This window comes from Macaca mulatta, chromosome 2 (assembly GCF_049350105.2).
Source record: "Macaca mulatta isolate MMU2019108-1 chromosome 2, T2T-MMU8v2.0, whole genome shotgun sequence".
Taxonomy (NCBI): Eukaryota; Metazoa; Chordata; class Mammalia; order Primates; family Cercopithecidae; genus Macaca; species Macaca mulatta.
In genome coordinates this window covers 24,495,781-24,512,666 of record NC_133407.1, presented here as the reverse complement: position 1 = coordinate 24,512,666, position 16,886 = coordinate 24,495,781, and the positions used below count along the sequence as shown (strand labels likewise).

The following is a 16,886-nucleotide window of genomic DNA, read 5'->3' as shown; positions in this document are numbered from 1 at the left end:
CATTTTTTGGATAATTTTTTTTTGTGTGTGTGTGTGTGGTTTTAAGTAACAACAGGTATGAGGTTTTCAGAGGGACCAGTAGGGTTATTTAAGAATTGTTAAAAATGAACTTCGTATTTATCTAGGGAAGGCCCACTTAAGCAATTCCTTAGGTTACTCTAGTATCTTACTGATACAGACATAGAATATTGCAATAAGGAGTTTCGTGTTTTTTTTTGAGATGGAGTATTGCTCTGTTGCCCAGGCTGGAGTGCAGTGGTGCCTACTCAGCTCACTGCTACCTCCTCTGCCTACCTGGTTCAAGCGATTCTCCTGCCTCAGCCTCCCGAATAGCTGGGACTACAGGCATGCACCACCACACCCGGCTAATTTTTGTGTTTTTAGTAGAGACGGGGTTTCACTATGTTGTCCAGGCTGGTCTTGAACTCCTAACCTCAAGTGATCCACCTGCCTCGGCTTCCCAAAGTGCTGGGATTACAGGTGTGAGCCATCACTCCTGGCCAAGGGTTTCTTGAGTAACAAGTTTCAGCAATTGATGTTTTTTCAATTGCCTGAAAATTTTTTTTTAATGCTAAAAGTACTAGTGCTATAAAAATAGTCGATGGATATTGTGATTGTCCTAAAAGAATAAAACTGACAATCATTTGCGAAGGGAGGAGTAGAGGTAAAGTATCAAACATGATTAAGTTGTTTGTTTTTGAAAGCAGTAATGTCAGAGGCTACGATTAGATTAACAAGGCTTTCTGGGCAAGTATACTGAATTTTTATTGTCTCTGTATAAATACTAGACTAGAAGGAAGCTTTTGTTTCTCCTAGTCTCCAATAGGATTATTGGAGACAAGACACCTAAGACTAGCTTCTAAAAGAGTAGAGGATGACTTATCTCATTTTTAGTTATTTCACTGGTTTTAATTAAAATCTACCAAGTTTATTTTTCAGTAAGTACATTTCTACTGGTTGCGGAATTTTTTTTAAGGATTTTTTTTTAAAGAGGCTGGAAAAGAAGACAGCAGATAATTTAATAGTTAAATCTTGAGAGTAAAGTTACAAAAAATGAATTGACAAGGGCCAGGTGTTCAGGGAATGTTTGTACCTACCAGATTCCATTAATGGTAATGGATGTATGTAGCTGAATCACATGCCTTCCTGGGAACAGTCCTCAGCTTTGTTAGTAAGGAGCTGTGTAGTAATACTGGTCTGCTTCAAACTGGTTTTCATTAGCTAATTTCCTATTTCTTTTTTCTTTTTCTTTCTTTCTTTTTTTTTTTTTTGAGGTGGAGATGGAGTATTGCTCTGTCGCCTAGGCTGGAGTGGTTTGGCACCATCTCAGCTCACTGCAACCTCTGCCTCCTGGGTTCAAGCAGTTCTCCTGCCTCAGCCTCCAGAGTAGCCGGGACTATAGGCGACCGCCATCACACCTGGCTACTTTTTGTATTTTTAGTAGAGACGGGGTTTCACCATGTTGGCTAGACTGGTCTCAAATTCCTGACCTCAGGCAGTCCACCCAGCTCAGCCTCCCAAAGTACTGAGATTACAGGCATGAGCTACTGTGCCCGTCCAAATTTCCTATTTCTTTTCTTAGACTTTGCTTATAAAATACGTAGGAGATACATTTCCTTAACTTTGTTTTGGGGGAAACTGGAAAATTTTCTCTCCCTCTCCTACTTCCTTTGGTGTATCAAGACCAGCAAGTTTAGAAAAATGTGAACCAGAAATGTGTAGACTCATTCTTTGTATGTATGACTAGAGGCCATAGCTATTGGATAATTTTGTGTTATTCTTTTATACAAAACAGGTCTTATTTAGAATATAGATGTTAAATATCTTTTTCTTCAATAGCTGTTCGGTTTGGTCGTATTCCTAAGCGTGAAAAACAGAGGATGCTAATTGAAATGCAAAGTGCGATGAAGACCATGATGAACAGCCAATTCAGTGGTCACTTGCAAAATGACACATTAGTAGAACATCATGAACAGACAGCCTTACCAGCTCAGGATCAGCTGCGACCCAAGCCCCAACTGGAACAAGAAAACATCAAAAGCTCTTCTCCTCCCTCTTCTGATTTCGCAAAGGAAGAAGTGATTGGCATGGTGACCAGAGCTCACAAGGATACCTTTATGTATAATCAAGAGCAGCGAGAAAACTCAGCTGAGAGCATGCAGCCCCAGAGAGGAGAACGGATTCCCAAGAACATGGAGCAATATAATTTAAATCATGATCATTGTGGCAATGGGCTTAGCAGCCATTTTCCCTGTAGTGAGAGCCAGCAGCATCTCAATGGACAGTTTAAAGGGAGGAACATAATGCATTACCCAAATGGGCATGCCATTTGTATTGCAAATGGACATTGTATGAACTTCTCCAATGCTTATACTCAAAGAGTATGTGATAGAGTTCCGATAGATGGATTTTCTCAGAATGAGAACAAGAATAGTTACCTGTGCAACACTGGAGGGAGAATGCATCTGGTATAGTGAAATCAATTTTTTGCTTACATTGTATCAGGGAAAGCTTTGAAAATTTTATTTGGGAGATATGCTAACCTGGGGGGATGGTGTCAGAAAACCTAAGGAATTTACAGACTTAATTTTGTACAGTATTTTAGGTCAAATAATTTTAATAAACATCATTTGATGAATGACCTAATTTCACACCCAGCTAGGTACAAAGCATGTGATTTGATTGATCTGGGATTGGGATTAGGATTTTATGTAAAATATTATTCATGCACAATTGGTCCTTTAATTCTTGGAAATCCCTTTGAAAATTTAAGCATTCTGATTAATTAGTACCTTACTAGCTTTGGAATTTTCTCAAAGGGCTGAACTTTTCGCTTGCCATAGTTAAAAATTCTTTGATTTCTATAGAAAGAGGTTTTTTTTTTTTTTTTTAAACCATTTTTATGCCAAAAGATCTTTGGGTATAGAACATAGATGTTTTATTGTTTGATAAATTTAGGAGTATTTTAATTTCATAGGCTAGTTTCTAAGGATTTTCTCAGACTTCATCTTATGAGATGACTTAATGTTGGTCATATCATTCAAGCTTTTCTATTTTTCCATCAAATACGACATTCTACATGAAAGTACAGTGTTCATATTCAGCCAGAATTTCATCAAAAACAACAGTACCACACCATTTCCAGTTTAAACCATGAGGTCCTTTGATAGTACTTGGTATTTTCTACTGACAGGTAATTAAAGTCGTCTTTTTCATTTTCAAAATAGTTGACTCTACCTCAATCTTCATTAAATTTTTTGTTGTCACTTGCAGTTATTTGATTCTGTGGACCTTTTGTTAGGCTAAGTAGTTGCTTTTTTATTTTTTGTTTTGTTTTGTTTTGTTTTTTTAGACAGTCTTGCTCTGTTGCCCAGGCTGGAGTGCAGTGGTGCGACCTCAGCTCATTGCAAGCTCTACCTCTTGGGTTCAAGCACTTCTCATGCCCGGAGTAGTTGGGATTGCAGGCGTGTGTCACCATGCCTGGCTAATTCTTGTATTTTCAGTAGAGACAGGTTTCACCATGTTGGCCAGGCTGGTCTTGAATTCCTGGCCTCAAGTGATTCGCCCATCTCAGCCTCCAGAAGTGCTGGGATTACAGGCTTGAGCCACCATGCCTAGCCAAGTGGCTGCCTTAATGAAGGAAAAATCTGTAGACATTTGGGTTCTGATTTCATGATATTCTCCATGGTTTTGTAATCATCCCATTCCTAGATTTTGTGTGGATTTAGTGAAAATTTAAAGGCTGATTTTACTAATAGAATATACAGAATGTGTTTCATCATCTTTTTGGTGTTTTTGAAATAACTTCTTGGCTTCCTGTTTTCCCTCACCTAATCCTCATTTAGAAGGCACACCTGTATGTGCAGTCTTTGTTTCCTAATTGAACAAGTAGAAGTCAGTGATCACACCATTGTTTTTGAAACAAATGGGCAGTGACTTTTTTTTTTTTGAGTCTCATTCTGTCACCTAGGCTGGAGTGCAGTGGTATGAACTTGGCTCACTGCAACCTCCGTCTCCTGGTTCAAGCGATTTTTCTGCCTCAGTCTCCCGAGTAGCTGGGACTACAGGTGCACGCCACCATGTCTGGCTAATTTTTTTAATTGTTGGTAGAGACAGGGTTTCACCATGTTGGCCAGACTGGTCTTGAACTCCTGACTTTGTGATCCGCCTGCCTCGGCCTCCCAAAGTGCTGGGATTACAGGCGTGAGCCACTTTGCCCGGCCAGGCAGTGAGTGACCTTTTTAACAAAACGAGACACCTTGCTGTTTTTTCCTGTTGGAAATTACAACATTGTAATTCTGCCTATTTAGAAATAAGGGATTTTTGAAATGTTAACTAAATGTGAATTTGGGCCTAGACCTGTGACTTCTAGCTGTGTTGGACAAATCACTAAACCTCTCGGAGTCTCATTTCTCCACCTAAGAAATGGAAATTACAGTCTGCCATAAAAGATTGAGAATCAAACAAGTGAATTTGTTTGCGAAATTATAAAACACCATATACTAGCATAAGGTGGCAGCAGTGTTACAAAATAAACTCTTAAACCTGTGCAACAGGTGTTTGAAATAGCTTGATATAGATGGTATTTTTGCTTAGGCTATGTTTTTTTAATGATAAGTTAATTGCTATTTATATTAGGTTGCCAAGAGGCTTTCTACAGTGTGGTGGGCAGCAAATGGATAAAGTGCTAATATTTCAGTAGATTTTACTTGTGTTTTGGGGGTTAAATTCATGTTGGGGTTTCTGATAATTGAGATGCTGCTTTTGACATTTCTTTACCACCTCTTAGTATTTAAGAGTTTTTCCGCTTTGTGTATACCAGGTTTGTCCAATGAGTAAGTCTCCTTATGTGGATCCTCATAAATCGGGACATGAAATCTGGGAAGAATTTTCGATGAGCTTCACTCCAGCGGTGAAAGAAGTGGTGGAATTTGCAAAGCGTATTCCTGGGTTCAGAGATCTCTCTCAGCATGACCAGGTCAACCTTTTAAAGGCTGGGACTTTTGAGGTAGGTTTTATTTATCCTGAATATTGATGCAGGCAGGGCATGTAGTATTTTATTTTCATGGATGTTTTAATTCTTTTTTTTTTTTTTTTTGAGAGAGAATCTTGCTCTGTCACCCAGGCTGGAGTGCAGTAGCGCGATCACAGCTCACTGCAACCTCTGCTTCCTGGGTTCAAGCATTCTCCAGCTTCAGCCTCCTGAGTAGCTGGGACTACAGGTGTGAACCACCACGCCTGGCTAATTTTTTTTTGTATTTTTTTTTTTGTAGAAACAGGGTTTTGCCATGTTGCCCAGGCTGGTCTCAAATTCCTGAGCTCAAAGCGATCTGTGCACTTTGGCCTCCTAAAGTGCTGGGATTCCGGGTGTGAGCCACTGTGCCCGGCAGATGTTTTCATTCTTTTCTAAGTCAGTATTTATAGTCCAGAGTCTGAAGCTATCAACAAAATAATCATCATCTCAGGGTTTTGGGAAGAGACTTGGTAAATCCAGAATTGTTTAGGATTTTGTGTTTATTTTTTACTTATTTAGGATTTGAAATATAGGTATTCTGTATCTCCAGCATATGAACTCCTAAGTTCTAGTATTCCTTTCAGATGTGGACTTAACAAGTTTCTGCAGTGTTAGACACCTCCTGAAAGCCTAGCCTAGCCTAGCATTTATTGTATTCGATACAGAATAAGAAGGGCAAATAGAATGTGGTTTTTGTTTTTTGAGAGACTGTAGAATATTTTGGGGGATATGTCAGACTTTTCTTGTGTGCCACCGTAGCTCCTCCTGGCTTCACCTTGCTTCAGGATCCTTGGCTACTTTTCTGTCCTGCTTCTCTTGCAACACTGTATCCTGCCTGATCTTGGGGTAGTCTCTACTGTTTAACTTACAGAAGTGCCTCTCCTGGTTCTTAATTTGTGTCTTTCACTTTCTGTCTGCCCCAGGGCATCCCTTTTGCTGCCAAGGTGTGAGATGCCTTGGGACCTAATTAAGGATAACTCTGAGATTGGGTTGGTGAGAGGAAGTTGATGTTCGGTGGGCCAAATCTTTGAACCTTTGATGGATGGGAGAAGTGAGCCAGGGCTGTATTTTCACTTCTTCTCCCTGCATCTAGTATAACGGAGGGAGTGAGATAACTAAGTAATATAATTGTTAGCTGATTTAACTTGGATGTCAATTATAACATGGCGCTTAGAACACTTACTGTGATAGCTTTCTTTGTGGATAGTCTCTTTGGGTTATGGTTTCTTGAAGCAGTTCAGTTAGACTTCGTCTGCTTCCTTTGCCTTGGCTGCATTTGATGTGTTGATGTTTCGAAGTGTTGCTGCATTGGAATTTTGCTCTTTTTACTTAAGGCATAGAGGCCATGTGGTATACTTGGCAGCCTAAAGAGTTTCTTTAATGCCTTTGGCCAGGGCCCAGTTTTAAATTTACTGGCACTATTTCTTGCTCTAATTTTATATTGCATTTCAGAATCTTTGTTAATAGAGTGGCAGAGTATCTTTGCCATCAGTGGCTATAATTTCTTTTGATGTTCTTCTTGGAGTATTTATTGCTTTGGTAGAGAATTTGTCTTAAGAAAGTGGATTTGGGACCGGGTGCGGTGGCTCATCCTTGTAATCCCAGCACTTTGGGAGGCCAAGGCAGGCCAATCACATGAGTCCAGGAGTTTGAGACCAGCCTGGGCAACATGGTGAAACCCTATCTCTCCAAAAAATACAAAAATTAGCTGGGTGTGGTGGTGTTTATCTGTATTCAGCTATTCAGGAGGCTGAGGTGGGAAGGATCACTTGAGCCTGGGAGGTTGAGGTTGCAGTGAGCTGTGTTGGCACCTCCAACCTGGTAAACAGAGCAAGACCCTGTCTCAATAAATAAATAAATAAATAAATAAATAAATAGGCCGGGCGTGGTGGCACATGCCTGTAATTCCAGCACTTTGGGAGGCTGAGGCAGGCGGATCACCTAAGGTCACGAGTTTGAGACCAGCCTGGTCAACATGATGAAACCCCATCTCTATTAAAAACATAAATTAGCTGGAGTGGTGGTGCGTGCCTGTAATCCCAGCTAGTTGGGAGACTGAGGCAGGAGAATCCTTGAACCCAGGAGGCAGAGGTTGCAGTGAGCCGAGATTGCACCACTGCACTCCAGCCTGGGCGACAAGAAGAAAACTCCGTCTCAAAAAATAAAATCACTGGGCGTGGTGGCTCACGCCTGTAATCCCAGCACTTTGGGAGGCCGAGGCCGGTGGATCACCTGAGGTCAGGAGTTTGAGACCAGCCTTGCTGACATGGTGATACCCTGTTTCTACTAAAAATACCAAAAATTAGCTGGATGTGGTGGCACGCACCTGTAATCCCAGCTACTTGGGAGGCTGAGGCAGGAGAATTGCATGAACCTGGGAGGTGGAGGTTGCAGTGACCCGAGATCACGCCATTGCACTCCTGCTCGGTCCACAAGAGTGAAACTCTGTCTAAAAATAAAATAAAATAAAACAAAAAAATAAAATGGCTTTGAGTAAAAGTAAACCCTGTTTTTCTTTGATAACTTTCTTTTATATGTGTGGGATGATTCATAACTGACTTGAATACTAAGTTATTTATTATTGCTGTTAGACTTCTCCAAATACATTTCTTTTTCCTTTTACAGGTTTTAATGGTACGGTTTGCATCATTATTTGATGCAAAGGAACGTACTGTCACCTTTTTAAGTGGAAAGAAATATAGTGTGGATGATTTACACTCAATGGGAGCAGGGGATCTGCTAAACTCTATGTTTGAATTTAGTGAGAAGCTAAATGCCCTCCAACTTAGTGATGAAGAGATGAGTTTGTTTACAGCTGTTGTCCTGGTGTCTGCAGGTAAGCAAGCTGGTTCAAAATTGTGCCACACCTAGCATATAGTGACCAACTCAGGAGAAGGTGGCATTTAACAGGTTCCAGAAAGTTATATGGAGGGAATAAGGCCTTAAGGAAGATGCTAAGTTGTATGACCCTGTTATTTTTATGTAACTAATTTTTTCATTATAACAATACATGTCAAAGTGCTATAGGAATAAAGTAGTACTTATATCTAGACCTTGTATTTACCACTGTTAGTCTTTAGCTTTTTGTTCATAATTTTTTTTTATGAGTCTAAATCTTTATTTCATGGATTTGTTAGAACAGTATGTATCTCCAGGTAGGTGGTTCTAATATGAATTCCAGTTTTTATTCAAATACAATGTGGGATACTTGAAAACATTAAAAGTATCAAGAGGTATTAGTATGGTTTGTTGCAGAGAAATGTGAATTAGTTTTAGGCTTTAGTCCAGCTCTGCCATTGAATTTTGTGGGTAACTTGGGTAAGTAACTTTACTCTTTTGGGTCTTGGATTCCTTCCTCATCCTGTCAAAGGAACGGGTTGTACCATGTGAGCCTAGTATGGTGTCTGGCATAGAAGAGCTACTCAGTCACTATTTGAATGAGTGAGCAAGATTTTTGAGTTTTTAATGTTTATTTATATGAGTCATTTATGATGTTTCCCAATGTCCCTGCCATCTTGCATTAACATTACAGTTATTTCTGACCTAAAGTGTTTTGATTCAGACAGTACCCATTAAGGCAGAGATTGTTACTCCCAATAACAAATTGGAAATTGAGACACTTTCCTGGGTATATCTAAGTAAGTGCCAGCTATTTTTAGGTATCGTTTTATTTCCAACATTTGTTGGAAATTTTTTAGTATTTGATTATGACTTTGTTTCCCATTTGCTTCCTACTGTGTAAAGGGCACGGTGCTAGGCATTGTGAGAGTTATAAGTTATGGCCTCTGATTATGTGACAAAACCATAAATTAGTAGCTCTTTAAAGAGAACAAGTTCGTGGCTGAGCGTGGGTGCTCACGCCTGTAATCCCAGCACTTTGGGAGGCTGAGGCGGGTAGATCACCTGAGGTCAAGAATTTGAGACCAGCCTGGCCTACATGGTGAAACCCCATCTCTACTAAAAATACAAAAATTAGCTGGGCATGGTGGAACATGCCTGTAATCCCAGCTACTCAGGAGGAGAATCGCTTGAACCCGGCAGGCGGAGGTTGCAGTGAGCTGAGATCACGCCTCTGCACTCCAGCTTGGGCGACAGAACGAGACTCCGTCTTAAAAAAAAAAAAAAAAAAGAGAGAACAAGTTATTTGTGTAATTTTAAGGACCTTACCTCAGCAGAATAAAGACATGCCATTTGGTAACATAATTTGGCTACCTTTTCTGACCAGCTCTACCTGGATAACTGAAAATGTGTGTATAACATGGGAGTAGTATGAAAGAATATGTCAATAAGGGATATCTGTTTTATTGCTAACTTAAAATGCTTCTTGCATTTTACCTATCATTTGCAGAATCTCTTGATAAGTCATTAGTATTGGTTTGAGTTGACATCAGATTAATAAATCGATTATTTTGAAACCAAAGATAATCAATACTTGTTAAATTATCTGATGAATATGCCTTACCTACTAGGTGCTCAGGGAGAGACAAAAAGCTTTAAGGCACAAGCTTGCTAAGTGTTTTCATTCTATTTGGAGAGATGGAACTACACAAAGAGCTTTATGCTACTAAACTGTGTAGTTCTGACTGAGGTAAGTTGGAGTTGTAGAAAGGAAGATGAAATCATCTTGAAAGGCTCTGTGGGGAAAGATAGAAGTGCAGCTGGAATTTGAAGGTTGAATTATTAGGCTTTCCCAATGAAGAAGAGATGGAAATGCATGGGAGAGTACGAGATAGGGCCAGGGAAAGGTTAGGTGGCCAAAGCCTGGAGTGTACATCAAGGAGGAAGGGGGACAAAAGCCTTCAGAGTTAGGGGAGCACCAGTTTATGGACTAACAGCTATGAGAACTAAGCAGAGAGGTTTTAAGCAAAATATGGGGCAGAAGAAAGTCTGTGTACCTTCTTAAGTAGGAGAGTGATCCGGTTGAACAAAGTGACGTTTAGCATTAATTCTGCATTATTATTGTGGTGGGTGGATTAGATAGGTAAGTTATTAGTGCTAGAGAGTTAGGTTGAGAAGCTTTTGAAAAGACACCAGGTATGAGGCAGTGGGGTGAGCTCTTCTCAAATAAATTAAGGCAGGTGAGATGAAGTAGCAGGGCCAACATCCCAGAGGTAGTTCAGAGAAAGAAATGACAGCAGAGGGGTAGAGGGAAACTCTCTATGCCAGGAACCTTGTTATTTCATTTATATTTTCTCTAGGAGCATGATATTTAGTTTGATTTAATCTGTTTTTGAAAAAGCCTTTTTTTTCTGATTATAAATTTAATATGGGTTCTTTGAAAGTGTAGAAAATATTAAAATGGAAAAAAAAAGGTTATAATATCACTACCAGAAAAGATCACTATTAATATTGGGCATCTTTATCCATTTACCTATCCATCTATCCATTCACCTATTTGTTTATGTAGGATATATTTAAAAAATGGAAATATTAAGTGCAAAAGAGTGATTGTAAAAGAATACAGTGCATTCTCTTTTTTGTTAGGTCACTATATGAACATATACAAGTACACATTTTTGAAGTTTCATGTAAAATTTTAATCCTTACCACTTAAAAATTACTAGCTTTTTTTGTTGTTGTTTGTTTGTTTGTTTGTTTTGGAGATGGAGTTTCACTCTTGTAACCCAGACTGGAGTGCAATGGCTTGATCTCTGCTCACCACAACCTCCCACTCCCAGGTTCAAGCAGTTCCCATGCCTCAGCCTCCAGAGTAGCTGGGATTACAGGCATGTGCCACCACGCCTGGCTAATTTTGTATTTTTAGTAGACACGGGGTTTCTCCATGTTGGTCAGGCTGGTCTCGAACTCCCAACCTCAGGTGATCTGCCCGCCTCGGCCTCCCAAAGTGCTGGGGTTACAGGCATGAGCCACTGTGCCCAGCCAAACAGCAGCATAAATTACTAGCTGTTTTTAAGCAGTATCTAGGCAGGAAAATAAAATTCAAAAGCTACAGAAGAGTTTAAAATGAAAAGTCTCTGCTTCTTTCCTCTACTGCCAGCCTGATTCCTCAGAAAACTGGATTTCTTAACATCCTTCTTTTTAATTTCTGGTTGTTGACCACCCAACTCTGAATACAATGCTTATATCTGTATATCTTTCTTTTTTTGTTTTTGAGACGGAGTCTTACTCTTGTCGCCCAGGCTGGAGTGCAATGATCTCAGCTCACTGCAACCTCCGCGTCCCAGGTAGCTGGGATTACAGGTGCCCACCACCATGCTCAGCTAATTTTTGCATTTTTAGTAGAAACGGGGGTTTGCCATGTTGGCCAAGCTGGTCTTGAACTCCTGACCTCAGGTGATCCACCCTCCTTGTCCTTCCAAAGTATTGGATTACAGGTGTGAGCCACCATGCCCAGCCAATATGCCAATACCTCTTTTTATTTAGTAAGTATAACTTATAAATAAAAGTATCCTTTTCCCTCTCAATTTTCTTATGTTTTATTTTGTAATTTACTTTAATGATTTTATTTGTAATTTTAATATACTCACAATTTTTGACCTTATATATAATCTTTTGGATAGTTTAGATAGAATCTCTTCATTGTTCAAAGACACTGTTTTTTCTCTGTACTCTGACTTTGCTGTAACATTCCTTTTATGTAGTCAATTAAAACATTTATATCTTGTTCTATAACTGTTTGTCGTGGTTTGATCAGTTGATTCCCAAAGTTGAAAAGTCAGAAGTCAGCATTTATAGTATTATGATTGTGTAAATACTACTTACAGTGTTCACACAGTGAGGTTGAAATGGTAAAGAATAATGGAAACCTCTTCTCCAAACCTCTGCACCTTGAAGGGTGATGTTCCTTGTATCAGGGAATGAATGGATAGTTTATTTCAGTTCTCTATTAATTGTTTAGAATTAAGTAACATAGTTTGCTTTAATCTTTAAAATAGCTTTTTCTTTTTGGGAATGTATAGTTGTCTTCTGTTGTTTTGGGGTTGTCAGACGAAATGCTAATTTCTATGTATCATTATATAATTTTATCCTCACAGTAGATCCCTGTGAGCTGGGACATGTTATTCACAGTTATACAGATAAGGGATTTGAGGAAGAGAGGGATTAAGTAATTTACCCAACGTCCATTTTTAATTACTGGCTAAGCAAGTATTTGAACTCCCATTAGTCTGGCTTCAAAGCCTTTCCATTATACTACTTGTTAACAGAATAGCTCTAGCTGCCAAGGGGGAGAAAAATCTCAAACATGATGTTTGCCTGTAAGATTGGAAGAATCCCGATATCATGGAAGGGGGATTATACCTGGAAGGTAAGTTTCTTTTCAGGTTGTTTAAAGTAACAGCAGTTACTTCCAGTTGAAGGTTAAGGACTGGCATGTAGGTGTGAGGTCAAGGCTCATTTACATACAGATTTTAGTTGTCTTCATAGAGATTTTTGTTGAAGGTTTGACTTTCATCGTGTAGGAAGTGAAAATAAATAGAATATTTGGTGAGGAGTACAAGCTTGGGAGTGTGATGAAGAACCAGCAAAGGAGAGAGAAGATAGATATGTAATAAGTTAAACTCTACAGTACTAGTGTAGCATTTAGTGCACCATTTAGAAGATGAATTTCCACTTCAACATGTGTACTCTTAACATTATAGTCTCCAGAAGATTATTTACCATCCAACCACGTTTGTACCTTAGGTTCTTTGGCCTGGAAATCTTAAAAACCATGGTTTTAGAAATTGAGACTTTAGAAAAATTTAATACAGTCTATGGTTTTAGATGTAGGCATCGATTTCCCTGAAGTTGTGAGTTGTATAACAAAGCATAGGTCATGTAAACACAAAATAGCCACTGAAAGACCAACGACTTAAAAACATTTTTAAATTTTTTGTGTGACTTCCTACACCTGTCCAACTAACTACTAATAATACTAGTTCCCACTCAGGTATCTTCGCCACTTATCAGTTGTTTCTTTCTTTGCCCATCTAGATTATTTTGTTTGTGAGAATTACTGTCATTCTTTCTCAGTTTTCGGTATTATAAATTACTAATCATATGAGTGAAACCAGAGTTACGTGTCACTTAATGACGTAAATATGTTCTGAGAAACGCATTGTTAGGCAATTTTGTCATGGTGTGAACATCATAGAGTGTACTTATATAAACCTAGATGGTATTTCCTACTACACACCTAGGTTTTATGGTATAGCCTATTGTTACTAGGCTGCAAACCTGTACACCATGTTACTGTGCTGAGTACTGTAGGCAGTTTGTAACATAATAAGTATGTGTGTGTCTAAACATATCTAAACAAAGAAAAGGTACAGTAACAATAGATATGAAAGATAAAAGCTGGTATACTTGTGTAGGGCATTTACCATGAATGCAGCTTACAGGACTGAAAGTTGCTCTGGATGAATGAGTGAGTGAATGATGAGGGCATGTGAGGGCCTAGGATATTACCATACATGACTATAGACCTAATAAACACTGAACACTTAGGGTACACTACATTTATTGAAAGTTTTTTTCTTCAGTAATAAATTAACCCTAGCTTACTCCATTTTAGTTTATAAACTTAAATTTTTAAAAGCTTTTTGAGTCTTGTAATAACACTTGGCTTAAAAACAATACGTAGTAGAGCTATACAAAAATATTTTCTTTATATCCTTATTCTATGTGCTTTTTTCTATTTATAATTTATTTTTTTACTTCTTAAACTTTATTGTTAAAAACTGTGACAGACACACACATTAGCTTAGCCCTACACAGGCTCAGCATCATCAATATCACTGTCTTCCACCTCTATGTGTTGTTCTACTGGAAGGTCTTCAGGAGCAGTAATATGCATGGAGCTGTCACCATCTATCACCTTCTATATTTCTATGATAACAGTGCATTCTTCAGGAATATCTCCTGAAGGACCTGCCTGAGGCTGCTCTACAGTTACCTTTTTTTTTTTTTTGAGTAGAAGGGATGGGCGAGGTGGCTCATGTCTGTAATCCCAGCACTTGGGGAGGCCCAGGCTGGTGGATCATTTGAGGTCAGGAGTTCTCAAAAAAAAACAAAAAATAAAGTAGAAGGACTATACTGTAAAATAATGATAAAAAGTATAGTATAGTAAATACTTAAATCAGTAATATAGTTGTTTACTATTATTAAGTGTAATAGGTTTGCTTACGCCAGCATCACTATAAACGTGTTAGTTATGTGTTGTGCTATGATGTTATGACAAAAGCTGCAATGTCACTAGGCGATAGGAATTTTTCAGCAACGTTATAATTTCATGGGACCACCCTTTTATATGTGGTCTGCCATTAACTGAAACGTTGTTATGTGGCACATGACTATTTTGTTCTGTCAGAATGTAAGCTCCTTAAAGGATTTCTGGTTTTGTTCACTGCTGATTTTCAAGCACCTTAGAACAGTAACCAGTACATATATTTAATAAATGTTTGGCAAACGATTTCATCAAGTGAAAGGAGGTTATTTAAAAAAAACAAATACTTGACTATCAAAGGCAAGAGAGACTCTTCAAAGCATTACTGAAGGCTTTATTTTTATAAAGATAACTTATGATTGGCGAAAGTTAAATGTCAAGAGAAAGAGATCTCTGCCAGTAGTTTTGTCTGAAACATTGTGACCCTCCCCCTCCCCCCACAAACCAATATCCAACTTTTTTTTTTTTTTTTTTGAGACAAGATCTTACTCCGTCACCCAGGCTGGAGTGCAGTGGCATGATCTTGACTCACTGCAACCTCTATCCCCTGGGTTCAAGCGATTCTCGTGCCTCAGCCTTCCAAGTAGCTGGGATTACAGATGCCAATCACCATGCCTGGCTAAATTTTGTATTTTTAGTAGAGACGAGGTTTCACCATGTTGGCCATGCTGGTCTCGAACTCCTGACTTCAGGTGATCTACCTGCCTTGGCCTCCCAAAGTGCTAGGATTACAGGAATGAGCCACCACGTCCTGCCCCAACATTCTTTTTGTTTTTTGAGTCACCCAGACTGGAGTGCAGTGGAATGATCATGGATCACTGCAACCTTGACCTGGGTTTAAGTGATCCTCCCACCTCAGCCACCCCAGTAGCTGGGACTATAGGCATGTGTCATCATGCACATTCAATTAACTTTTTTTTTAGTAGAGACTAAAGTCTCACTATGTTGCTCAGGCTGATCTCAAACTCCTAAGCTCAAGCCATTCTCCTGCCTCGGCCTTCCAAAGTGCTGGAGTTCCAGGTGTAAGCCACCATGCCTGGCCTTTTTTTCCAAGAAAGAATTAGCACATAGTTATAATCAAATTTTGTTAAATATAAGATAAACTGGCCAGGTGCAGTGGCTCATGCCTGTAATTCCAGCACTTTGGGAGGCCAGGGCGGGTGGATCATGAGGTCAGGAGTTGAAGGCCAGCCTAGCCAAGATGGTGAAACTAAAAATATAAAAATGAGCCGGGTGTGGTGGTGGGCGTCTGTAATCCCAGCTACTCAGGAGGCTGAGGCAGAGAATTGCTTGAACTTGGGAGGTGGAGGTTGTGGTGAGCCGAGATCACGCCACTGCACTCTAGCCTGGGTAACAGAGCAAGACTCCATCTCAAAAAAAAAAAAAAAAAAAGATAAACTTATTTTTTATCATTTTTCTGCATTTAATCAAACCTTTCTTTTTTTGCCCTTTACTGTTAAATTTTAGTCCTTGTTTTAAGTGCTTGCATTGCAAATGACCTTTTTCAGCTACCACTTATAATGGAAGACCTCCTCAATATCCTTGTTAAAAAACGAAAGGGAATGAATGGCCAGAAGTTTTGCTTCCTTGTAGAAGTTAGAAGTCTTTTTCTTGTTAATTACAACCTCCCATCTGGGGGACCACTGAATATTTTTGTGTACTCCTGCCTCCTGTTACAAAGGGAAAGAAATACTTTTGCTGATGAAAAAGTCTATGGGTGACTTACATAGGTTTGCCTAATTTTAAGATACTTTATTGCAGGCTTATGCCAAATGACTGGTTTATTAACATACTTTATGAGAAATTTAATAAACACAATATGCTAAATGAAAGTGAATGTAGGGTAACATAGCAATAAAGTTGCATAGTGTATTAGTTACCTATAACTGCATCACAAATTGTCCCAAAATTCGGGGGCTTGCAAATGCAAACATTTAATCTCAGTTTTTGAGAGTTAAGATATGATATGAGAGATAGGATATGATATGTGCCTCTGACTCAGGGTTTCTTAGGAGGTTAAGTTGAGGACAGGGCTGTGGTGTCATATGAAGGCTTGAGTAGGGAAGGATCTACTTTCACTTGTATGTAGTTATCGGCAAGATTCAGTTCCTTGCAAGCTGTTGGACTGAGCACCTCAGTTCCTTGCTGACTGTTGGCTAGAGCCCACTCTTAGTTCCTTGCCATGTGGGTGGGCTTCTCCACAGGGTGGCTCACAGCATGGCAGCGGTTTTTCTCAGAGTAAGTGAGCGAGAGTGTACCTAAGATGGAGGCCACAGTTTCTCATAAGCTAATCTCAGAACTGACATCCTATCACTCTTGCCATACTTTTTTTCATTAGAATTTAGTAAGTCTCGGTCCACTTAATAGGAGATTGCACAAGGGTGTGAATACCAGGATGAGGGGATCATTGGAGGCCATTTTAGGGACTACCTACCACACGTGGTGACATACAAATGGGAGTATATTCCATATGTATTGAAAATATGTTTATATACTACATTATTTTATTTTGCTAATTAGAAGCAGTTGAAATCAGATGACATCTAATTTTAAAAAGTCAGAACCTCTGTTTTTGTGAATAAAAATTCTTAAGCAGTAAAGAATTTTGATTTATCAATGTTTTTTGTGATATATATGCTTTATAATATATAGTAACTAGCTAACGACTTGTTACTGAGATTTTGAGAAATTTGTCAACTTTTGCCT

General features: G+C 39.0%; 1 protein-coding gene across 4 annotated transcripts in view; it reads left to right on the top strand.

Moving 5' to 3' along the window:
- NR1D2 (nuclear receptor subfamily 1 group D member 2) overlaps positions 1-16,886 on the top strand; it is a 51,780-nt gene that overhangs the window by 16,251 nt on the left and 18,643 nt on the right. For all 4 annotated transcript variants that reach the window (XM_077991367.1, XM_077991368.1, XM_015132280.3 and 1 more), the window contains 3 exons: positions 1,840-2,468; positions 4,823-5,008; positions 7,640-7,850. In XM_077991367.1, coding sequence (XP_077847493.1) covers positions 1,840-2,468; positions 4,823-5,008; positions 7,640-7,850 — 1,026 coding nt within the window. The remainder of the gene's footprint in view (positions 1-1,839; positions 2,469-4,822; positions 5,009-7,639; positions 7,851-16,886) is intronic.